General features: G+C 37.9%; 1 protein-coding gene across 1 annotated transcript; it reads left to right on the top strand.

Moving 5' to 3' along the window:
- The first annotated feature begins 22,036 nt into the window (after nucleotides 1–22,036).
- Nucleotides 22,037–26,294, top strand: LOC139445908 (protein rolling stone-like). Its single transcript, XM_071227166.1, has 4 exons — nucleotides 22,037–22,439; nucleotides 24,523–24,754; nucleotides 25,526–25,636; nucleotides 25,829–26,294. The coding sequence occupies exons 1-4, from the start codon at nucleotides 22,353–22,355 to the stop codon at nucleotides 26,233–26,235; spliced, it is 837 nt and encodes a 278-aa protein (XP_071083267.1). The 5' UTR covers nucleotides 22,037–22,352; the 3' UTR covers nucleotides 26,236–26,294.
- Nucleotides 26,295–26,681: the final 387 nt, after the last annotated feature.

Genomic DNA, 26,681 nt, shown 5'->3' with positions numbered 1-26,681 from the left:
GGCTCATACACCAATGAACTTACATAAAGTGAAAGACAATTATTATAATTGTTTGTGACACTATTTCTACCACGCAGGATGTACATGTAGGTCTAGTATATATATACGATTTTATTTAGTACGTGTCATGTTTACACTGACAGCCATTCAACAACCACCTGTATCGCGGAATAGATAGTTCCTCACAAAACGAGGTTACACGTACATGAGCGCATGGACGTTCAACTTGCTCAACAGCAACATCTGTGAATGTGGAAGGGTTTTGTCGCATTTATTTACAACAAATGTATTCAAATAATATATTCATATATTCATTTGAGGAGAACTGTATGTTAAGAACAACTTTAGTAAGTCATTCAGAACTGTGGCGATGACAAGCGTTAGTCATCATTGATCAATTGGGCGATCATTGGAAGGTGATTTATACCAAATAGATAGTAAGGTTAATCAAAGTTTGTTGTAGTCTGTCACTGTCTGTCTAGCTACGGAGCGAGTCGATACTACAATAGTTTGGACCATGCAGTCAAACGCTCTTAAGATTTTTCAATGTATGAGAAAACGCCGAGTTCATTATTAAAGGATATAAATGATAAGAAACAACGCTTCTGTGTGTATTCGTGCTTTGGAATTCCCAGGGCTTTCACCGGGAATGAAGAAAGTATTCCGTCAGTGTTTACGTCATTTCAAGAATAGTCTCGTGAAAAACGTACAAACTTCAAATTGTGTCGTTCATTCACTTATGAACGTCAATTTTGCGGTCAACCTGTGACCAACCTCTTGTCCAATGGTAAAGCCGTTATATCGTGTAAATCTCACATTAAAAATCTGTACAGTTAAACTTGGTATCAAGTGAGATGCAGTGAATTTGGGTTGTACGGAATCTGATAACGAGGAAGTTCGGTACAGGACGATGTCGTGGGAACATGTAAATAAACGCGACAAAAACACTTCCATATACATAAGAAATCCCCACTAAAAGCAGAGTCAATTTTACTGTTCCGTATATATCATAAACAGTTGTTTATGAATCATTATCATGTAGTGATGACACCAGATGTTTGGTAAAAGTTGAGCGTTTCCTGCCCCACTTGTGGCTCCCGTAGTGAACAGACAGCCACAGGGTGCAAACCCGACAGTCAATCAGGCCAGGTACTGAAAGTTTGTTTTCTCTGTTGTTTAACACCGCGCCGCTCAGCAATATTCCAGCTATATGACGGCCGGAACTGGAAATATGAGCACGGATATTACCTAATGAGCGTGAAACAAATGAGTATATTTGGAATTAAATTTGGCAAAGATCCCGTGTCTCAGACAGAGATCATTCTCACATGCAAAACTAATGGGTTTGTTGTTTAGAATTATGCACACATCTTCAAAGTATTATCTGTTAGCGTAGCGTCAGAATCAGGAGGAGATTGCAGAAGAAATTTGTTGCGATGTCGGAACAGACAAGAATTGAGAGTGTTTTGGGGCTATATCTTAAGATCAAACCGAGGTTATGATGGCAGTAGGTTCTATGAATAATGGTGTACAGGACCTTATCGTTAATTATCAGGACATAAGGACAGCTTGCAAACTCACTAAATATGTGACAGTTACTAAGCCAGTGAAAACTTACGCCAAGCTGTGGAGTTATCTGACTGTATTGGCAATTTCAGGTGGAGTGAGTCAGTGAGTATGGATGAGTAGGGGGACACCAGAAATGGGCTTCACACATTGGACCCATGTCGGGAATCGAACCCGCGTATTCGGCGTGACGAGCTAACGCTTCAACCACTAGGCTACTACCAACCGCCCCCAATTTCAGGTGGATGAACAAGGACCATCCATAGGGGTTTTAAGAAGACTACCGGTAATATTGGGATGTCCTAAAAGGCCCCAGAGTTTCAAACTTTGAGAAATGTTGTGTGCATGAGGATGGACAAGCATTATGGCATCGATGTTATCGCCTGATTGGATTATTTTCTCGTGTAAGCAGATAGTCAGGACAAGGCAGCCAATGGCTTAACGTTTCTCCAAGTGCCATTGAAACACAAAATTAACTGAAGAACCTAGTCAGCACTTCACCTGTCTAGTTATTCACATTGGTTCCAGGGAATTCACTCTGGCGCTGATATTAAAGAGTAACTCGGTGACTGAGTATGGTTTTACGCCGCTTTAAGAAATATCCACACATTGTAGGCAAACGAACCCGAGTCTTTTGCGTGAGGATCGAAGGCTTCATCCACAAGGCTACCACACCGCCCTGAAGCTGAAAAGTGTTGATACTAAATGTCTCTCATCCTTGTCATAGTGATAACTCAACTCTTTGGATTAAAAACTGTGTGCACAAGTCCATTGTTGTTATAAGTTTGATACGTGACGAGTTAAATCACTGTCATTACAATTCCATTCTTCAAACGCTAATTTGAATTGAGACACAAAAAGAGAATACAGTAACCTGTGTCCAATTATACTTGGGTTGTAATTGAAACAGGCTTCTTAAATATATTTCTTGCAGACGAGTAACATGTAAACTGAGTCATTGCAACAGTTTGCATAAATTCAAGTCAAATTTGGCAATGCACTATTTCAATAATAAGTGGCATATATATGTTGGATGTATAACTGATACCAAGACAGTTTGAAGATCAAAATCATTGTTACAATTTTAGCAACGGTCATGGGTCTGAAGCGAGTTGTGTCCAGAAAACTACCTCGTGAGGTAAAAGTAAGGCAAGCTTTCTGTAAACAGGAAGGCACAAAGTGTTGTCCCACAGTCATGTATAAGCGAGTGAGTGTGGTTTTACGCCGCTTGTAACTACATTCCAGCAATATCACGGTGGGGTCACCTTTCTCCACACGTTGTACCCATGTGAGGAATCGATCAGGCCATCGTCGTGATGAGCGAACGCTCATCGTCCAATTCGTCCAATTCAGAACAATATCATGTTATTGCGTTCAGTGAGTGAGATATAAAATAATTAAATCATTTTGTAGGTACAGTTCCAAAGGTTTCTATTTCTATAAGCTGTCTATTTTTACGCTCGTATATTTAGAAAAACCAATATTCAGGCCTGTCATTGAAGTAGAGGTACCGTTTTATGTAGGCACCGCCTTGAATTGCTGAAATACCGGCAACTACAAGACAGCATCTTCTCTCCCTGAAACAGGTTCAAGCAAATAGATCCAAAACATTTGTTAAATGCTCCTACACGAAAATCCGAGAAACCAAATGCCCGTTCCTTTATTCCTATATCACTAACTCATCCGATCTCTGTTGTGTTTATTGTTTGTGACTTTTATAAGGTAGGTACATAATGACATAACTGTTTGAGGATTAATGCACCACATATGCTAGGCAGGTGTGAATAGACAAATTGGAATCTAAATTTGAACAAAATCTAGCTGAGCGACTAGCCTCAATAATAGAAGAAAAAGTTAAATCAGAACTTGTCAGTGTAAAAGCAGACATTAACCAAAGACTTGAGGCTTTTGAAGAAAAGATAAACAGTACACATAAGCTCTACTCAGAAGCAGTGAAAAAGGGTTCAGATGGGAAAATGGATGAAGAACATGCAAGAACTATTATCATTAAGAATCTAGCAGAGCAGGCAGGAGAGAAGGAAAATCCTACAGTGACGAAAAATCAAGTTTTGAAGTTGTTGCGGGATGGGTTAAAACTAACCGATGTTGAACTGTGTACAGCAGAGAGAAAAACTGCTCGGGGTAAAGCTCCGGGTGTGGTCGTGGCAAGTGTGGGAACAGTTGAAGAGCAAGAAAAAGTGATGAAAACAAAGAAACTGTTAAAAAGTGTGAAACAATATGAACATGTGTACATTGAACATCACATTCCTTTAGAGACAAGGAAACAGAACACAAACATGAGAACAATACTAAAAGAGATGGGTGTTGATGATAAATATTCTGTCTCTAAGTCTGGTTTTATCTCCAAAAGAAAAGTTAGGGCTAATGTAAGGTATTAGGGCTTAAGGCTTGGTTTATGGAATGTAGGAGGGTGGTCCACAGTAAATGGAGATAACAACACTTTTAGATATAATGTTGTTGATTATTTTAATGATGATATCATAGGTGTGTGTGAAACATTTCTTAAGAAAAGTGGTGCCATAACCGTAGACGGTTTTTCATGGATTGGTCATAACAGGTCAAGTTTACACGCAAGAGCTAAACGAGGCTCAGGAGGCGTAGGAGTGCTGGTGAAAAATAGTTTTCTAGTGAATAACCATGTTGAAATTCTTGACAAGGAAATTGAAGATATATTGTGGGTCAAAATTTCAAGTAAACATACCGAGGATGTAATGTGCCTGTGCGTTGCATACCTTCCTCCATCTGGATCAACAAGGTCTCATGATATAGAAGTGTTTTTCACAAAACTTTTAGAACAGTTTTATACATATCAAAATATAGGAACTTGTGTATTAACAGGGGACATCAATGCAAGATGTGGTGACTATTCTGATTTCATTGAAGGTGTAGATGATGTTGTTCAACGTGAAGCAATTGATCATTGTATAAATTCTGCAGGGCAATTGTTTATAGATTTCTTAGTTGATTGCAACCTGTGTATGGTAAATGGAAGGATAGGAGAAAATAACTTCACATCAGTGTCAACAAAAGGAAAAGCTGTAGTTGATTACATTGTGCTGCCACATGAACAGTTAAATATTGTGAAGGACTTCAAAGTGCATCTTATGACTGACATCGCATCGACAATTGATCAACAGGATAACAACAAAACACCGGATCATTCTTACATAGAAATATCATTGGATCTGTTTGCTGCAAGTGATAATGATATCATCCATAGAACAGAAGAGACAAAGACTAGTAAATGTGACAAGTTTAATACAAACAATCTCCCAAGTAACTTTTTTAATGATGAAAACATTACCAAGAAAGTGAATGAAACAATTTCTAAAATTGAGAAGCAACTAAGTGAAGAAAGAAGTGTATCTGAAGCCTACCAATCTTTTACAGACCTAATATATGAGGAAATGGATGAAAAATTAAAGAAAATGGGTAGTAGAAGAAATAATATCAAAAGAAGATTTAAATCAAGGTTCAAACCATATTGGAATGAAGATCTTCAGGGAAAATGGGACTGTATGTGTGAAAAAGAAAGACTGTGGTTATCTTGTTCAGGTTCACAACACAATAAAAGAGCTTTAAGAAGAGATTATGTTGATAAAAGAAAACTATTTGACAAGTTTCTAAGGAAAACAAAGAGACTGTATCAAAATCAACAAAGAGATGAACTGTTATCTATGTGTGAAGAAAACAAAAGTAATGAGTTCTGGAGAGAAATTGGTAAACTGGGGTTATCAAATGATAGGAAGAAACAAATTCCCATGAAGATGAAGTTAGACAATGAAGAAATCACATCTGATGCAGACACTGTATCACAACACTGGAGAGACTCATATCATTCATTGTTTTCTGCTAATGAAGAAAAGAGCAGTAAACTGTTTGATGGTGAATTTTATCAAAATATAATAGAAGAATTAGCTAAATTGAAAAAAACAGAAGAAGACAGAGATATCTCAAGTTTAAATAAACCTATTTCATTCAGTGAGGTTGAAATAGCTGTTAATCATCTCAAGAAAGGTAAAGCTGTTGGTTTGGATAATATTCCTGCTGAAGTCCTACAAAATAATCACTGTATTAAGCTACTCCACAAATTAATACACTTTTGTTTTGAGAATTCAGTTGCACCTCATGAATGGAATAAAGGAATCATAAATCCTATTCCAAAGTCAAATAGTGATCCACTTGACCCACTTAGCTATAGAGGAATAACTTTGTTATCTATTCCATGTAAGGTATACACAGACATCCTAAATAGGAGGATTCAATCCTGGTTAGAAGATAGTAATACATTAGTAGAAGAGCAGAATGGATTCAGACAGAATCGCAGTTGCATAGATCATGTTTATGCACTTTACAACATCATCAATGTGAGAAAGTCCACTAAAAAGTCAACATTTGTGTGTTTTGTTGACATAAAGAAGGCATTTGACTCTGTTGACAGGCAATGCTTATGGTTCAAGCTTATGAAATGTGGTATAAAAGGAAAAATTCTTCAATGCATACAGTCACTCTACAACAATGTGCAATGCACAGTTAAATTAAATGACTTGTATACAGATCCATTTGATGTGAATTATGGTGTTAAACAAGGCTGTAAATTATCCCCAACTTTATTTTCTATTTACATCAATGATCTTGCTGAGGAATTGAAAGGTTTACAATGTGGAATTGAAATAGAGAACTATATGTTATCTGTTCTCCTATATGCGGATGACCTAGCATTAATCGCCCCGGATGAAGAATCTCTACAGAAAATGCTATGTATACTCAGTGAATGGTGCAGAAAGTGGAGGTTAGAAATAAACTGTGAGAAAACACAAGTTGTGCATTTCAGACCCAAGTCTACAATCATTTCAGATTACCAGTTTAAATGTGGCTTAAATGTTGTACCATATACAGAGAGCTATAGATACCTGGGCATCTGGTTGAATCAACATATGGACATGCATAAGACTGTAAAAGAACTTTGTAAATCTGCCAGTAGAGCACTATCTGCATTGTACACTAAATTTAGAAGTTGTGGTGGGATGTCCTATGAAGTGTATACCAAGTTGTACAATACCCTTATCAAGCCTGTTTTGTTCTATGGAGCTGGTATATGGGGGATTAACAAATACAGGGAGGTGCAAGTCATCCAAAACAAAGCTTGTAGATTTTTTCTAGGAACCGGTCAAAATGCTTCTAACTTGGCGATTCGCAGCGATATGGGATGGTCATCAAGTGATGTGGATCAAAAGATAGAATTATTTAGACAATTCTTCAGATGTGAATCAATGCCAGATAGCAGAATTCCAAATATTATTCATAAGTGGGCAATGTATCAAAGTAAATCTCTTGATAAAAGAACTGAAATGCTGATACGAGACTTAAATGTGGATGGGATTATCAGTGACAGTGACAATAACAAGAAAAAAGTGAACTTACTGAAGGATATCTTGAAAGAGAAAGATAGTGAAACATGGTGTAAACAAGTGTGGGATGATGAGAACAAACCAAATGGTAACAAGCTAAGGACTTTCAGACTTTTCAAATTTGATGTGAATGTGAGCCACTATGTGAAATGTGTGAAGCGAAGGGATTATCGCAGTGTTTTATCTAAGTTTAGGTGTGGTAACCTCCCTCTATTAGTCGAAACAGGCCGCTATTCCAAGCCACCTATTCCTTTAAATGATAGAATATGTAAATTTTGTGCAGAAAAAAATAATTATGTTATTGAGGATGAATCACACTTTTTAATAGATTGTTTTGTATACAGTGACCTGAGATATCAACTACTACACAAGGCAGCTGAATTAAACCAGGACTTTTATTATTTTAATAGCATTCAGCAATTATCTTATTTGATGCAAGAAGTGATTTTACAGCCGCTTTTAGCAATCACATTATACAGCATGTATAGAAGGAGAGTGCATCTCTTCTAGTCTTAACATTGTATATAATATTTTTATTTTGTGTTTTATATTTAATAATGTTATATGTTTTAAATGCTTTTAGAGTGTCTCATAAGCCCTAGAGGCTGGATATTGTACTTTTAATGGCAACTTGCTTTTGTTTAAAATGTGTTTTATGTACAATATGTGACACTTAAATAAACATTTCTTCTTCTTCTTCTTCTTTGTGATGACTCGTTTGCTTTGAAGGAGCGGATCTGCGGAAGAATAGTTAATGTTGATTAGGAGAAACATAGCTAGATGAAGCGAGTATATAGCAGGTGCGGATTATGTATCATGACTTTGCCCAATGTCAATTCCAACTTTGGATGTTAGTTTCCTTCTTTCGGCACTAGCAAGCACGGAAATAAAGAAAAACACATTTATCACGACACATGGGTTTCACCAAAGTTTCAATTGTACTTCGACCTGCATCATTTAAGCTTTTCTCAGACATTAAGTCGACACGCTGTAAATTACTGACGTTTCCAAAACGATGTTAAACCAAATTCGTATTTATTCTGTTATAATTGAACTTGACATTCTGATATAGATTACATTAACTACAGTGGCGATTTAATTTAGTGTCTACACAATACAGTGCCACAAGACCACAAAGTCATGCATGATTGTTTTCCTGGTATGCCTCTTGATGTGTGTATTCACATACCTGAAACTACACATACATTGTACATGTAGCATGGTTGGGCAAATATACAATGGTCCTGTCAGCTAAGGTGTACAGTACACCAACTATGTATTTCTATGTTACTTTTTAACGTCAAAACCTAAGAATAACAATGCTACGGGAATAGTCAAATGATTTTGACAGGCGCCAAACTCATATACAATGTTAATAAAGACGACAAACCCCTTTCCATTTTCACAAGAAATCTCTGCTGAAAGAGGAGTCCATTGTACGATTCCGACTATATCATAAGCATATGTGTATGAATTAGTATCAAATAGTAATGGTACCCAACGGTGGCACAAACACATGCAAGGGCAAGTCAACTATCCACCTGTAAAAGATGAGGATCATGTGGGGCAAGTCAAAACCAAGAATTGTATGGGACATTGTTTTTATCACTAATGCGTCACATTTGGACATGTCCTCGACATGTCTACCATTAAGCAAGTTTTGAGTAAACCAGAGACAACACTGATGTTTTCGACCTTCGTCATTTGAACATATAAAAAATTCCAATACGAACAGAACCATGATGTATTCCACCGCAGGCCTGCAGATGTAATGATTACATACTCTTACACACACTTGACAGCAGTTTCCATTGACCTCTCTTGGTCTTCCGCCAAAAATTCACTCCATGCAGATACATCGAAATAAGCAAATACCATTCATCATTAATATCGGTAGTTTTTAGAAGTTGTGAAAGATCAAAGACGTTAATGTGTATAATGTCTTTCCGCAACCCTCGTCACACGCCATGTACCCCTCAAAAGTGGATAACACAAACGTAGCAGTTTCGGTCAACAGTTTGATGCTAGTCCTTATCGTCGTAGAGTCGTACATCCGGTCTTCTTACATTAGTTTCAAGTGGCTTGATGGTTTATAAGTTAGCTCAAAGTCCTTTAAGTTTAAACAGTTTTGTGTGAGGATTGCTTGGTGATTACATCAAGTGACAACTATTTTGGGTTTTATTTTGTCAATATTATATGAAAGTAAATATGAATCCCGGACCTTGCTCCTTGTTCTACCCTCAAACTAATGCTTTTCCGTGTACTTGTTACAAGTGACAATTTTGAATAATGTCATAGAGAAGGCCATTTCATGAACACCCTCTTTAATTGATACCATTGCAATACTTCCTGGATAGTGATAGTATCCGCGTTATGCGCACGTGTTGGCATATTTTCCTTTGAATAACGTTTACATTTGACAAGGAGATTACATAGGATTTATTTGGAATTTTCTTACATTCACGATAACTAGTTTTATAAAAAAAAAGCCTGTTGTACAATAATACGACAGCAGGCTGCACAAGCAAAGGAGGGTATATGTGTATTACTAATAGTGTCAGCTGATATGGCTAAACGCGCGTGTAAATGGAGCTTCGATATCCTTCTTTGCGAATTTTGTAGGGTTTTTATGCTATAGCGGGAAGCGAAATTTTTAAACCTGGCGTAAATAAACGCTTGTTTTGTTCATTCGACTTAAGACCACAGCACCAGCAAAACAGAAGCAGCATAGTAGCTGTAACTGATAAAGGTAAATGTACTTATCAGATTATCTTGTGACCCCTTAACGTAGTTATATATCACAATAGTGTACAAACTATAGTAATTAAATAGTATAATCTGTTATTAAAGTTGCATTCGTCTTGAATTAGATATTTATAATGAGATAAAGAAAGCACAACCAATACTGTGCATAGACAAGACGAGCTTCTTGTGCAGTTATATTTAGGTTCCATGGTGAGATGGCCTGGCCCATGGTAAGATGTTAAATAGTACGAAAGGGTAAACAAACAATATGGTAGGCACAATGCAAGTGTCCAAACAATGTTGAATAGGTTGGGATTTATATACCAAACATTACAATTATTACTGTACCTAATACAGTTCAAAGAAACGCGAACGTAATGTCCACAAAACACACAAAGGCTCATTGGTATTTATATCAGCTTATATAACAGCTACAAAACCCTTTCCATTATCATAAGAACTCTCTTCGTCCATTGAGCGATTCCGACGATACCATAACCATGAGTTTGTAACATAATATATTGGTCGGCAAAAAGGTAAAAGTTGACAATTGGAAAGTTGTAAGTAGGTCCTGTCAGCATTGAAACTATAATGAAATTTTTCAACAGTGTACGTACAGAACAGGTGCGTTAACATTTCTAAGCACACATACAGGTAAGCTCACGTTAAGGTGTTTCTTGAATGGATATTTTTATGTAGGAAACACAATGTGAAGCCACTGATATAAAATACCTTCTCCTCAAAATACCCGTAAAACTAGAGCGCAACCGCAGCTATTCAATGTATGTTGCCCATTTTTCTAACCATCTATTGTACAGCACAAAACATCGGCATACATTGTTATTTGTCATACAAGTATACAAGAACGACCAATTGCTCTGTCAGTTTCAACACAATAGACATAAGGCAGTAACATAACATCTGTGTAGAAACGTTACCCTCACTCGTAAATGTGCCGTACGATAAAAAAGAAAAAGACACGTCAAAAACACCGGAAAGACACAAATTCCAGTGCTTAGTTACGAATCGCTGTGGTGACATACGGAGTGAGTGTGTTAGTCTTAATTTGGCTTTGAACGTCATTTCACTTCTAGCACAGCCTGTTAGCTTGATGATGGTGACGGAAGGAAAATATGTTCATAAGAAGAATATTACCCTTTTTCAGGGAATATTATCAGTTGAGGGAATGCATATTGCCTGACTTTACATTTTCCCTGTAACATATATACTATGCGAGATCGCTGGCGGTTAGATATCTGAACAGTGTTAATGCAAACATACATGTGTAGGTCCGTTGAGGTTCTTCTGTTTGTGTTCGACTTGTTGACATTCCCGAAGCAATATTTGTTTATGTATGTTATGTTATTATTAATTGTATATATACAATGTTTCGTTTTTTAAATGTCCGTGCCATTTCAAAACGTTCAAGGTATGATTTTGTTAAAAGGTTGAAAACGTCAATAAACCAGAATGATACAAAAAGCTGCATGCGTATGTAAATCCGTTTATGTATTAGTCTCCTAACAACTGTTAGGAACGGCCTGCAGGGAACAAATATAAATCTAATTAATACATATTGCGGACCATTCGTATATATACCTTATTACCATTTATTTACACCAAAAGTGCTGAATGTTTCAATATTTCCATGATTATCCTCGTGTAGCTAACGTCATTATAAATTTGCAATATGGTCATGATGAGTTATGCAGACGAAACGTTATGCCATAAATATGATATAGTGCATGACTATCAAGTTATCCTGCATTTTCATCTGACTGGACTTTTTTGCCTTTTCACGGAAAGATGTTTGAAAGATCGGTTTGGAATCTAAAATCATGGGATCAGTGCATGCTGCAGATTCGCAATGATAACTCTCCTTTAAAGTTCTAACACTTATTTAGTGTGGGTTTTTTAATATTTATGAAAACATGCAGGTCCATGGATGAGAAAATATTGATGATGGTGTGGAGATAGAAGCTTTCTGATGTTTATCAGGCACATGCAGATGTGCAGATTACAGCGCCGTTGCTTTGGCTCCGCACTTGTGGTGAGATTTAAAATATAAATATAAAACGTCAGCGCCAGAAAAAAGCCAGTCTTGATATCCGACGAAACAGATTCAATAAGGTTTAAAAGGCAAAATAGTGGTGCAAACTATATGAATGGATCCCTGAAAATCAATGATGATACCAGGTGTACGCGAAAAGGGTAAGCATGTCCTGCATGTCTACTGGTAGCACCTGCCACCCGCACAACTAGCATACAAAAGGTATGTGTTTGTTACTTGACACCACAAAGCAGTGCCCCTGCCATACTATGACGGCTTGCAAACAAACCAAACAATTTACTGATCGACTAAAAACCAAGTCACACTAAAAACGATGTGTTAATTTTGATTTACGTCTGTAATGTACTATCGCAGAGATTCTGTTGCTTATTAGTAAAGAAAAAACGCAGTAGTTTTGTATATGATACAAACATGACATAAGAGCGTAACAGCAATGGTGTTATAGTTGCAAGCTGTGATACGTTATGTTACAGGACATAAAAGGAAACAAAGACTGAGTGAGTGTTAATATAAAGAACGATGAGCTGAACAAAAGGGATGCGCACCAGATCACATATACATGTATTGTAGTAACACTACTCCCTTGTACCTACAGTATATATAGAGGTTATCACGCGAGTGTGTTTGGGGATAGTTAATATCCTGCATTAGGAATAAACACTATGTATTTAGCTCGCTAAATACATAGTGTTTTTTCCTAATAAACATTGCGAGGTTTCCTGGAATGCGCGCATTAATTTTTATTACGTCACAGGGTAAGTGATGTGTCAGTTGGACAGTGACAGTGGCGAAGCGTCATATATACGCAAAACAACAATTGTTTTTAATTGCCTTTCGCGGCAATCCATCGGTCTGTCCGCTAGAGTAACTGCCCTTTGTCAAAGGGAAGCTACTCTAACCCGAGTCTATGAGACGTCACGGCCACGGTCAGACGTTGTTAACAGTCGGTCTGTCCTGTCATAACTTTAAGAAGTGTAGTCAGATGTACACACAGCGACAAAACGAAACAAAGGTAACAATTCAAACATATTTCGGCCAAATCCGACTATTTTAAATTGTGGAGAAGGTTTCAGGCCGCAGAGGTCTACAAGAACACATATGGCTACTGATCCCGCTTGGCTAGGCTTCGTGCCTTCGCAAAATTGTTTCCAATTGTTGCCAAAACTTATAAAATGCCTAAGCTACCTCACAGTTTCAGTATATTAGACTGTTCTTTCGATAATGATAGCAATTATCCTTGCAGTTTATCCAGATTTCCGATGGTTAATTCTGACTCGATCGCCGAATGACGAGGGCGACGCCATGAATTGTTTATAAACAGTGAAAGTAGTCCCTTCTTGACTTTTGATATTTGCATCTCTATCCGCATATGACCCCAACGGATATCGTTTTTATCCGTAGGCCTTATTCTGCCGAGAAACCTACCCATTATATGATAAATACCAATAACAGACCATTGCTAGATATCAGAACGCACAAACAAGAGCAACAAATTCGTTACCTTATAATATAATTTAGACCTCAATAACCAACACACAGCTATTAGTAACTCTGAAGACAGGACACCGACGAGTAGATCATACGTTCGGTAAACTTGTTCTTCTTAGTAGTTATTACAAAAATATAATGATGGAAATGAATAAAGGAACACTTAGTTTAAATCACAGTAAAATGGCATACCATCATAGGTTCCCAGGCTTGTCTACCAAATTAAATACGCGTTGGAAACAATGCACACAAATACATCTCAACATCTGATTCTGAAACGTGTTGAATTTGTATGCGCTTTTTCAAATGTACTAACAGTAAAGCTTATTTCCCTATATTTTCCATTGTTCCGTTTTCGTTTCCTTCAGTATAGAAGTTGAACTGGGCAGCTTGATTAGTTTCTTCCGGGACAAACTACCTGGTTCGATCCGCTTCAGGGTGACAGTTTCTAAAAGGATGGCTGCACCTGTATAAGAGCAACGCGATAGCGATTCAAGGCCTCCTTACACGATCTAACTTGCGACTTATCTAATGTCGAATGGGATAGTATCATTTTACGACGTCTCTGCCTGCTTCAAACACCTGGATTCAAAAAAAAAGTACGTGCCTCGTTCAAGAACTTTGAACCATTCTTGACATTCTTGAGCACACTGGCCATTGTAATAGGGACTGTTATTTATTCCTTCTGCAACATATGTCAGCCCTCGTATTGCCTTTTATTTAATTGCAAACCAGATCCTGGTGTCAACGTAATTGTTGATTATTCATTTACTTTTTGTGGTTATTCACTGATTTAAACATTTAGTTCTGTAGGTACCGACTTCTGTGGTAACGTTCGCGAATCATCACGTAACATAATCTTTAACGTAAGTCTTTAGCACACAATCTGTCTTTCGTTCGAAGTGCTTACGGTAGCCGTTTGACAACCATGTAACAAACAAGAAAACTTAGTTTCAACAAATAGGTTTCAATATAAACAGCTTCTCCATTTGTTAAACTATGAGATCTACCCATGATAACATGCCTTTACGAGTTCAACACTTTCACTTGAGATATTTCTAAACGTAATTCTACGATAAATGTTTACTTCAAACAGTCTGAATATCCAGCAATCTTATGAAATAGTACAACGATGTGTTTATATGCATTGCGTTTCGAATCCTGCCCACCCATATATCTTTCAAATGAAATATTTTATATACTTTACAATTTGTTGATACACAAACCAGCCTCTTTCCTCATGTGTCAGATTTTTCATACCTATCTCAACCGCCCTCTGTTATCTGAGACTGTACACAATGTTTAATGTGTAAATGTTTAAAATAAACTTCGTCGTTTCTTTGCTGCACACGTACATTGTAGCTATAGTGGGTCGTAGCTATGTATGACAGTGTACACTACATACTTTGTGTGTTAGGTCATAAATAGGATACATTTTCTGTTATAGTTTCAGTGGCTATTACAGCTACATACAACTACATAAACATGATAAATCAACTCGTGTAATACAAATATATCGTTGATAGTAACAATACACAGAGCAAACCAGTATAAACTGATTAATGTAAAAATGAGATGCGGTTATTGAGATTTGAAGCCATTTCGCTATAAATGGTGAAATGTATTTTTCCAGTAATGGACATTATTCAATAATGACGAAGCAAGAGACAGGATTGTCGCTGCGGAAGTCCGTTTCCGAAATTCTAGTGAACTGATGCATAAATGCATGTAGCTATAGGATTGTATTGTTTGTTGTTTAACGCCGCACTCAGCAATATTCCAGCTATACAACAGCAGTCTGTAAATTATCGAGTCTGGATCAGACAATCCAGTGATTGATGTCATGAGCATCAATTCACGTAATGTGGATACGATGAAATGTATCAACCAAGTCAGCGAGCCTGAACACCCGACCCCGTTAGTCGCCTCTTAAACACGAAAATCAATTCTAACCCGGGACGTCATGGGTCGTAGCTGTAGGAAGGTTCCTAAAGATGTTACACATTAGCTGACTATTCGTCACCACTGATTGCACTCTACAATTCAACAAGGAACGTACATGTGCAGTGATAACTATTATTTTCATGTATGTACTTGTTATCATTGACATAACCAGCGCTTTTGTCAAAAGGATATCAGGTTTAATGGGTGTAGTGCAAGGTAAACACAATCTTGAGAGGATAGGAAACTTATTTTACCATTACCTTAATTATAGTCAAGGGACACGGAAATATTGGGGAACCACGTGCATCCATTCATGGACATTCGCTTTCATGTCTCAATTTTGAGAAGTAAAACATATTCTGCCTGCATTATTCAAACAAATGTCATATGTAAGACATCCACGGCATATGTTTGGTATTTGCTGTTACATGTATGAAACACACCTGAGTAAATATATAATTATAAATATGTACATCATCAGGAGATAAACCTAGTATGTTTCAATATAGAGGTTTTAATGGTCGATTTGAAACCTGTAAATGTGATTCGAACGCGAACGCATCATCACAATGCAAATCGTCAGGGATAAGATGAATAACAAGTTTAAAAATTCAGTGTGTTCCTTATTTTCGACGAAACATGAGGATAACACAGTTTCAACACAAATTCAGCTAATGATGGTAAATGGTTATGCTTGGAAAATATGATACTTTTGGTTTCTCCTTAAGATCCCCATGTGGAGACATCTCATTTATTTCACTTACACAAAAACACTAGGGGTGAAACATGCACATAACAGTTCTTAGCATAAGCACATAAAGAACAAGTTCATGTGTATTTCTGTAATACGATCAGCGTAAACGAGAACATGATTGCCATCAGAGGTGTCGCTCCAGTAAACCTTTAGATTCCTTTTATAGTTTTTCCGTCCACTAATGTCTATTTACGTGGATAGTCACGTGACTGTGTGACATGAATGGCGTGCAGGTGTGGGCGGGATTACGTTATCGCATATTATGAAAGTTAAGTATCAAGAACTATTAACCTGATACTCACAGAGTTATTAAATTAAAGCGACAAACCCTAATACATATTCACTAAAAATCCCTGCAAAGAGAAGCGTCGCTTGTACGATTTGACTATATCGTGAGCATGTGCTTATGGATCACTATCATGCACATGGTGATGACCCGAGGTGTTCGCGAATAGTTAAGAGAATCCTGTCCCTCCGTTGACAGTCACAATCACTTACATTTGAAAGCAAGCCAATTGTCAACATAGGCAATTGCATTGGACATCATTGTGGTCAGCGAGGTCGCCAAATTTGGACATGTTATCCACATGTCTACCATCGTATGACTCTTTTTGAAATCTTTGTGGAAAGAGCTTGCCCGATTGTACTTCAACATTTTTTTGCACTGTACATGCTATGTTTTTGCCTATATATATATATTTGGAGTCCAGTACAACAGAGTAATGGACATGTCTTGAGGTTTAAAGTCAAACCAGAAGTTGATCGTATGAAGCATGGTTTGGGCAGCTTAATGCCTCGGTAAACATACTGGGCTTATGCGAGTATGTTATTTGGGATGTCAATCTTTGATTAAACCATTAATGTAATGATGCTCACATATTATGGTTATGTTTGGGCCTTGACAGTGGGAACAACTACAAAATGTTCATATAGATTAGTCACACGTTGGATGACATCTGTCTGGGACAGACGGTTTCTTCCAATTCTGATTCCTCCTATTCTCTTTGTGAATTCCAGCACATGAATGACGTCACGTACTGACTTCACTCACCCCGAAAGATATTCAACACGTTGATCTTCTCTATTGGCCAACTTTGTGGACATATTCTTCCATATTGTTATTATTGTGCCAAGGTTGTTATTGTCAACAATAGAGTTTATATCGCCTGTGATTAAATGACCAACAGATTGGGAGCAGTATGATGAGTCTATGCAGCCACAGGTGTTGGAGTGTATTGTGTCAACGTATTACACAACATTCTGAACGACTTGGATAATATGGTAGTGGAAATGATGTCTGATAATGTTACTTTAAACGCAAAAACAGAACGGAATTACGTCTTACATATGTTCTCATAATCAGACATAGTGCCCGGGCATTTTTACACTGTACATTTCATGTCCTTGCGTTAGCTTGAGCACTCAGGATACCTCTGACAATGCTCCTCCGTGCTTCCATTTATTTTCCTTTGACATTTCTCACCATCTATTTATAAGTTTGCTTCATGTTATCACATTTAAACCCACACGAGATGTAGGAATACACTCACGTATTCTTGATCATGGCAGTGTAGGTATAATGTAATGTTGATATCTATCTGTGATGAATTTGGTACAGATATAATTTATCTGAACAATCAGCTTTCTCAAGGAATGATATCTTCAGTGACAAGGTGGATGTATATGTCGTACCATGAAACAAGAGAATGATATGTGAAACAACGCTACATTAAACACGCACTGTGTCTTGTTGGAAACGGAGATGAGATCAGTTTGGAAGTTAAATCACAGACGGAGGTCTCACAAGAATACATTTAGCAAAATTATGTCTTACCACACATCCTTACCTGGACAATATAGCATTTGCTAGATAAATGATTGCAATGGGTATTCGGAATTATCAACCTAACACGAGAGATAGCACAACACGTATAGAAGCGATGCATCATTTGCATTATGACCTTATTGTTGGAACAAAGAGAAACACAGATTCGGGTCGTTAATACCTGGGAGCAATCGAGTCATGATGACATTAGAGGACCAACAAATGTGACAGATCTTAGCTATTATATCAACTTTTTAACTGAAATTATTGATCGTTTAATGAAACCTTTACGGTTGTTTACGCAGTAACCTTTTCTGCGTATGTGAACAATTAGTTCTCAATTACGACAAACATGCACAGTATTCTTAGCTGAATTGTTGGCTGTCAAGTTCTAGTTTTACCTTTATTATCAACAAAATGCACAGTACCGTGTAGCGTACAGAGATAAGATCATGTCTGTATCAAAATCATTAATGAAGATCTGAAAACATCTGAGCGAAATTAGGAGTTAATTAAAATGAATTATGTTTGCACTGCTTTCTTAACAACTTGCACATTTTCACCTTCCCATGCAACATGTTCGTGCAAATCCCAAGAGTTATAACCGTCAATAATTATCATGGTATTAGCTATGTTTCAGTGAGTGAGTTGGGTTTAACGCCGCTTTTAACAGTATTCCAGTTATATCACGGCAGCTACGTTTCAGAGGGAAAGAACATAGGATTGGTCCAACACACCTGTGAACAACCGCTTCAGCATGTCAACATTTCTTTTGCCATGTTTTTATTCAGGTAATTCATTTCTCTTCTAACCGTTACGTAATTTGCCAATGATTGACGTATCTGAAGAAGATGTAACCCCTTTACAATCAATGAAAACGTCAACGTCCAAACAATATGCGACACATTGGACTCCACTTATGATGAACTGAAAACGTTACATTAAAGACACGAGGAAACGGATGTGCACATTCTGACATAATGGTGTCGAGTGTGAAGAGCAGTGTTAATTATTTACTTGCTCAACGGATCCCTAAACAGCAGGTCATTTGATACGAGATTTATGTGAAATTAATATTGTTAAGCAGAGCTTTGACAATGAATGTGATCACGAAGTTCCCGAATATTGTGAAATATCAACTGAACCAAATTTGTTTCGCCACATTTAACGGGTTTGATTACTGGAGCTGAAAGTTGTTCTCATTATAAACCATGCTAATCATGTCATCTTTCAACACAACGATGCTATACGTCATACAGCAGTATTCCTTAGGAACCGAAATGCACAGGTGCTTTGCAAAATTATCATTGACATGTATTGCTGGATACAATGATTTAATCCTTTGCACGAGTCAAAGATACTTTAATGAGAGACAGCCTATGCATATACTCTGTGACATGAATACCGTCGTGGTTACCTGCTCATAAATTTATTCTTTGTCACCCTTTAACCTTCTTGTTCAGGAGCAAACCCTTTTTTTCTGATTCCAGTAGACAAGCATACACTGTGAACCTTCTCCAAACATTTCTCAATTTGTCTTTATCGCAGACGAATCAGAACACCATTTCAAAGGATGTTCCCGATGCTCATACATGAAACAGATTGACTGGGTGATAGTTTAATCTGAACTTGGATCAGTCATATGTTGTAGTACACAATATGATGTGCTGATAGATATGCACTGACTGGTTCAGTATCTGGAGGCGCGCACCATACACCACTCATTGTGTTCGAGTTTGAGAATTCACGGTTACGTGGGATAAAGGAACAGGCAATGAACGGTTTCATACATATTATCAAGTTCTAGTACAGAGCCTGCCATTCATGTGTACGCGTCAATCAGTGATATAATGTTGTATAATACCATGCAGTATCAGCAATGTGGCACACGTCAAAAAGAATTTGTTTTAAAATTGTTACTTTCGCGGATAGACTTGTTTGTCGCCATGTATCTCCACCAAAGGTCATCCCTCATTACTTGAGGAACTTCAACCAAATGCAAGCGTGATAAACTATGTGAGCGTTTATCTGCACTCCCAATTCATGGAATGCCAAGTGTTACCTGTCGATTCCCAAATTTAAACAATATGTTAACCCAGAAATCTGTACCTATACCATTGTATGAATTTAGTGTGAAACCAACAAACAACAAACAGATGGTCTACAATCAACAATGTGTTACAAAATTCACTAGGTTTACAAATTACTGCACAGCAAGTACAATGGCAGTACACAATAGAATGGTAGTACAATAGTCAATGGCAGAATATTTTACTATGATGAAAGTGGTCAGTATCAAATACAAAAATACTGTGGTGATAGCAAAAGTTAGTAATAATGATGTATTCACCCTGTGGCGACAGGCAGAGAATCCGGAGTGATGAGTGATCTTCACACGAAAGCTGGTCTTGATGTCATGAAATGTGTTAGAGATACAAGAGTCATGCTCTTGTCCCTTCTATACAGTCTAACTAGCTTCTTGAAATTTAAACACAGTGCCATCACAGATTTTTCCACATGTTTCTATAACTCTCTATCTCAGTCCACAATATTCCGGAAGTTTACACATCGCACTAGCATCTAAATATTGTAACTTCCTCACCACTGCTTACATTCAACAGATCTACATTCCTGACAACTAATCATTGTCCAAATACAATGCAATGAGCTTCTTCCGAATCTCAACAGAAACAATAGGTTGTTATGTCCATGCTCGATCATAAACAGTCTGCCGTCATATATATATATATATATATATATATATATAGAGAGAGAGAGAGAGAGAGAGAGAGAGAGAGAGAATATTTTATTAAGATGTCACGTGCAAATAACAGATACATACTGCATAAAAACATCATCGGTATTGCACCCAGCCTTTACAGGCTTATGAGACATCGTATGTACATAAAAACATGTATAAAAGTATCCAAGTAAAACCATCATCTTTTCTTATTCCAGCAGCCAAGGAACTGTCAATTTTGTTGGACACCATATTTTAACAGTATATGTGCATATTAAGATCGCAAGTTACCAAATGGATGACTATTTTTAGTACAAAATAATATATATATATATATATATATATATATATATATATATATATATATATATATATATTGACAATTGCTAAGTGGAGCGTTAAACAACAAAAAGCAAACACATTCTGATAGCTAAGCGAAGGCCATATTAGATGTTTGAATTTTAAAGATATAACAAAAAAATCAATGTATGACTTCATCTGAATATGAACGCGTTAGCCCATTCAAACATTAAATGATCTCCGTTGCAAGATTGCAAAAATAGTATCTGGCGAAACGTTTAAAGGAATTCGACCGACTAGGATTTGGTATCGAGATTAGATGTTTACAGATACAGCTACAGATCCCCTCCTTCACAATAAACGCAAGTGTTGATAAGCTAAAATAACGAATAATAGCCTCAGAGAAATAGATTGCTACCTGTGATCTGGTGTGGGAAATAAACCTGTGTACACAACATGTGTTGCGGAAGGGATACCTGCATGGGGGTTATCGGGGGCATCGGTTCTCTGACTGTGCATTTCCTTTCACTAGTATTTAATACCAGTTAAATATTACAGAGGAACATTCTCAAAGTAGTTTTGAACGCAAAAAATGTTCGATACAAACATATTTGATCTTCGAACGAATTGGGACCAGAAGTAAAATTAATATGAATTTCAAAAAATAAACACTCCCATTGATGTTTTCATGCAAAATGAACATATAAATAATAACCCATGTTTTCGAACACGAAGAAAATGAGATGACAATGAGCAATACCGGCTGTTCGTAGTACAATTAAGCAACTATTAGTCCTGCACCGTGACTGTGGAATATATGTATTTTATGAATCCAAAACCAATCTAGATTATAAAACAAGTCTTGCCAACTCTGTCCCACTGAAACTAGCATCAGAAAAGACAGACGAAAAATGTATTGTGTGATAAAGGACTATATTTTAGTCTACGGAACTGGATGCCCAGTGTTCTGTTTTCCCCTTGGCTCGTCTCGCTCGCTCTCATACCCACTACAGATCATTACATCATCACCAGCGCACTGTGTCTCCACTTCCCCACTACAGTTACCGCTGCAGCTCCCAGCTCTTTTCCAGTGCTTCAGTCAGGCGCCTTCTCTGAGTCTCTGGGAGTATATAACATGCCATCAGCATCTCCCGGCACCAGTCGGGTTGAAGCAACGTATACGTGACATTGACCGCTCATGAATGAAATATCGCACTCAGGCGTACAACTCGTAGTGGAAACGTGCGTATGGATATTGGATGTGTTGATGTAGCTCTGACTCCGGATTAATGTTTAGAAACTGCGAGTGTTTGTTTGTAGTGTTTTGAAATAGATCTCGGAGGACGAAATTAAATAACCTTCACTGTGGATAAAACGTTCCCTATCAGGCAGATGGTAGAAGACAGAGAATTTGTCAGTTCGGTCAAGTGGTTGTACTCTCCTTACATTCACCAAATCTATTTGGTTAATGTTTGTGATACACATTGATGTTTGTCATGGACATCAAGAGTGAATTCCGGGTTTCCAACTTTGGACTGAACCACAATGAACCTCAAAGATTTGTCACATCACAGGTAAGAATATTTATTATTTAATTAGTTCTGGTGATTCCTTTGATATATTTAATAATTACATGACACATAATCTGCTGTACTATTCCATGCTTTGGGGCGAACACAATACTACTCTGGATAGATAGGTGGCACGGGTGGCCCAATCGCTTAAGGCGCCACATTTCGTGCAGAGTTGCGACCCTTGGGCACGCCAGAAATCTATGATTGTGGGTTCGAATCCCGGTTCGACCCGATGATGTTTCTAAGTTTGTCAGCACCACGCTTGTGGGTTTCACCGAAGTGATAAATGTCTGAGACCTGCATCACTTCAGGCTTTTCTTTGACACTACTCTGACACTGGAATAGGCGTTTAGGATTTACAGCGGCGTTTAAGCCGATTCACTCTGAATATATATGTCATACATTATACTGAACGATAATTTATGATTTATTATGATATGAATGTCATATCAGTGACTTCTTGATGATACGAAGTCATCGGACCAAGTTGGGCTACCCGATGTTCGAGACAAGCGAGATTCCAATACATATTACAGTGACCGATAAGGCCTATGTCGAGGCCATAAGTTGAATGTGACATTGTCTTAACGATGTATTGTTTTCGAGAGTTCAAGTTACATTTTGGAGGATTTACAACTGCACGGGGAAATTAGGCTTAATTTAACGCACCAACGTTTGAGGAATACCTGGAAGCAATTCATACCTGAATGTGTCTATTCCTATTGCGAGCGGAATTATATACTCGACCAAGCTTTCAAAAACCTTATAAAAAATATTGTCCATGTTAACATAGTGCCTTGATATAAAGTCAGAACTGCATAATATGTTATGGTTAATAGAGCGTATGCAAAAAGGTACTTGTACATGTTTAGGATATTGACTGTCTAGCTGTTCACTCCATTGGTGAAGGCGCCTCTAATTGCCTTACGCTACTGTAACATATGTGCACTGTTAATCTGTCACCTTCTGGATACGTCATTTGCTATCAGTTCTTGGTTGGACTGCACTTCTCATGATCTCCGGCAATTAACTTAATGTCTAAATAACAAGTTCAGAGTCTTGAAACGGTGGTGCTGCCCCTTTTTACACCTGCTTTCTTTCACCGAATACACAAATGCGGTATTAGTAATACTAAACTAAGATTTATAAAAGACTTTTTTTTCCAATAATATTACAGTCTCTTCCACTCTCGTATCCGTGTATTAGTTTCAGTGTGAAATACTTGTGAGATGATGTAACGACTGTAGAGTTTCATCCGCCTAAAATTCCTTCGTTGCGACCTATAAGCCCGCCAGATAGGATTTGTTTTATTTGTTTGTTGTTTAACGCCGCACTCAGCAATATTCCAGCGACATGACGGCGGTCTGTAAATAATCGATTCTGAACCAGACGAACCAGTGTTTGACATCATGAGCAACGATCCACGCAACTGGGATACGATGACATGCCTCAACATAGTCAGCGAGCCTGGCCACCCGATTCCGTTATTCGCCTTTTGCGACAAGCATAATCGCCTTTTACGGCAAGCATGGGTTGCTTAAAACCTGTACGACCCCGGATCGTCACGGGAGGCCTGATATGGTTCCCACATCAATACAATATGTAAAGTTGGTCATCTGTCTTAAAATTCAAGGGACATGGTCGGCCCAGTCGTCTGAGACGCCGCAATTCGCTGTGCAGAGTTGCGTCTTTTGGGCACGCCAGAACCTAGGACTGTGGGTTCAAATCCCGGTTCGCCATGATAATGTTTCTAGGTTTGTCCGCCCCATACCCGTGCTCGTGGGTTTCACCAAAAGTGGTAACCGTCTAAGACCTGCATCAGTCTGGGCTTTCGTACCACATTAAGCTGACCCGCTGTGATATAACTCGAATATTGTTAAAGGCTGCGTTGAACCCAATTCACTCACTCTCTTAAAATGCATACAACGTTAAGTTTTATAGTGGCATTTTTTATATCTTTTTGTAAACCTCATTCGCAACTGATATACATTTCAGCCTAGCCTGCCTGATGTTTGGATGTTGAAATAATAATGCTTCGAGATGTCACAAGCTTGAGGGTGATAGTTGTACACTTCCGTTTCAGTGGGGCCACCCTCGTCTCTACCTGTCCTGGAGGATATTCTGGGCTCTGTTTCATACATCGTGGCTGGTCATTAGCATGGTGTCTTCGACCAAAGTGACGTCATCACCGGTAGGTGGCGCTGTGTGGTTCATCTACCTCACGAACTGGACCTACCTCTTGCTGACCACGAGCACTGTCCTGGACGCAGTCACCGTGGTGTTCGTCAGAATCAACAGACAGGAAATTATACATGGTAAAAGATAATTAAGTATTAATCATTATAAATAATTATATATCCCACTGGCTTATTACGACGGGTCCTAGTCATTACAAACAACTATGTAACAATATCTGAGTGCGCGAACAGTTTTTTCAGTTGTAGCTTGTCTGTTAAGCTGTATTTCTGAGGGACGTCCACCCTGACGCTGAAGTACATGTATACCGTCCATGACACCAATTTGCACGAGTATGGTGAGGACAAACTAATGACAATAATCATGTCAAATTGGGGATTCAAACCCAAGACCAGCCAATACTGTCGCGACTCTTCACGGTTAATTGTGTCGCCTTAGACCACAAAATGTCCTCAAATAATCGAAACGACCGTCCAATCTACTTATTTTACCAAAACAAACAAAAGAGATTAGACAGTGCGGAGGTTCGTCAGGTCGAAGTTTATTTTATATAATATATAATTTTTTGCCTTTGTAAGCGTATATACGTAAACACTGGGATGCATACTGCGTACATAGACAGCTTATTTAATCATTTATACACAAACAAATGTAGACAACAATACGAAATCAGTGACATCTTGCAGCGCAATAATGCAACACAACCCACGCAAATTCAAGATAATAATTCCGATAGCGGTCGTGACTTAAAGCTTATTCTGTTCATCGAAACGTAAACTCAAAAACGATTGCTTGGTTGGCCAATCAAAAACCCCGGAATCACGCGTACTTTATAATTTATCTACATGGGTAATTCAAATTAGACACTTACAAGACATGTCCTACTTCAGGTTTCACGTCACATCTACCCTGGCACCTGAAAGCATCATGGCTCCTCAACAGTGTCGTCACTGAAGGGAGTTTACACATTAGCGCCATCTACTGGATCTTCATTTTCAAAGGTATGTTTTTGCAGAAATTCGAATATGTACCTCATGTGAATCCAGGTATACAATCGTAAATGGGCTTCCGTCGACTAGTTAATTTAATTTGAGCATCATGTGTCAGGAAAACAAAAAAACTTGGTTATTGTGAATGGCTTAAGTGGGATCAATCTTGTATTCGTATAACCGTTATTTCATTCGCCTTTTCAGATCAAAGTCTGACACTACTGAGATTCATCCTCCACGGTATGAACTCCATCTACGTCTTGTCCAACCTCCTTATAACCGCCATGCCAGTACGTGTGTATCACGTGATCTTCCCAGTTATCTATGGCGTCATCTACACAGTATTCAGTGTCGTTTATCACATACTTGGTGGGACCAACGATAAGGGAGAAAGGTACATCTACAAGATTCTTGATTGGTCCAACTTGAAGCGGACTCTACCTCTCGTGTTTCTGAGTACATTTGTGGCTCTACCTTGTTTGTATTTAGTTGTCTTCTTTATACACAAACTGAGGGTATACATGCATTCAAAATGTCCGACAAATAGCGAGGATACACGATTTCTTGATTCGTCGACTGAAAAAAGCGATAGTGAATGTGCACGTGTTTGAACATGTACAATACGGCTGGAAAAGACAAAGTTACACACTTAAGACTCGGAGAAATAAAATGTTTGCTCGTTTAGAAGTATGTCTCTTTGTGAGTGTATTATAATGTATTAAAAGCTTAAAACAACCCACCTGGTGGCATATAGTTATGTTGCAGAAATATTAATTTATTGATTTTTTTAACTTTGCATTATTATGTATCAGTGACACACGCAGATGTTCTCCATTGTAGAACTTTGCGCTAGTGTGATATGTCTTCAGTGACTGAATTTAGTATGCATCAGTGATGCACAATTTTCGCCACTGAATAACTCAGCATCCGTATCACTAAGCTGATGTCCACTGCATACCCCTGCATCCCTGTCATGTGTCTCTCTCCATTGAGTGACTGTGGTATGCACCAGTGATGCACAACCTTACGCCACTGAATCACTCAGTCTAATATCCCT

Source organism: Haliotis cracherodii, unplaced genomic scaffold (assembly GCF_022045235.1).
Source record: "Haliotis cracherodii isolate W230 unplaced genomic scaffold, xgHalCrac1.p SCAF_6, whole genome shotgun sequence".
NCBI classification, from domain to species: Eukaryota; Metazoa; Mollusca; class Gastropoda; order Lepetellida; family Haliotidae; genus Haliotis; species Haliotis cracherodii.
This window is presented reverse-complemented; position numbering and strand designations above follow the sequence as displayed.

What these genes read in the sequence shown, in the direction of transcription:
- LOC139445908 (XM_071227166.1), top strand. Translation starts at nt 22,353, where the DNA reads ATGTTTGTCATGGACATCAAGAGTGAATTCCGGGTTTCCAACTTTGGA. An exon ending in AAAGATTTGTCACATCACAG is followed by an intron (nt 22,440 to 24,522) that starts GTAAGAATATTT and finishes CTTCCGTTTCAG; the next exon opens with TGGGGCCACCCTCGTCTCTA. An exon ending in CAGACAGGAAATTATACATG is followed by an intron (nt 24,755 to 25,525) that starts GTAAAAGATAAT and finishes GTCCTACTTCAG; the next exon opens with GTTTCACGTCACATCTACCC.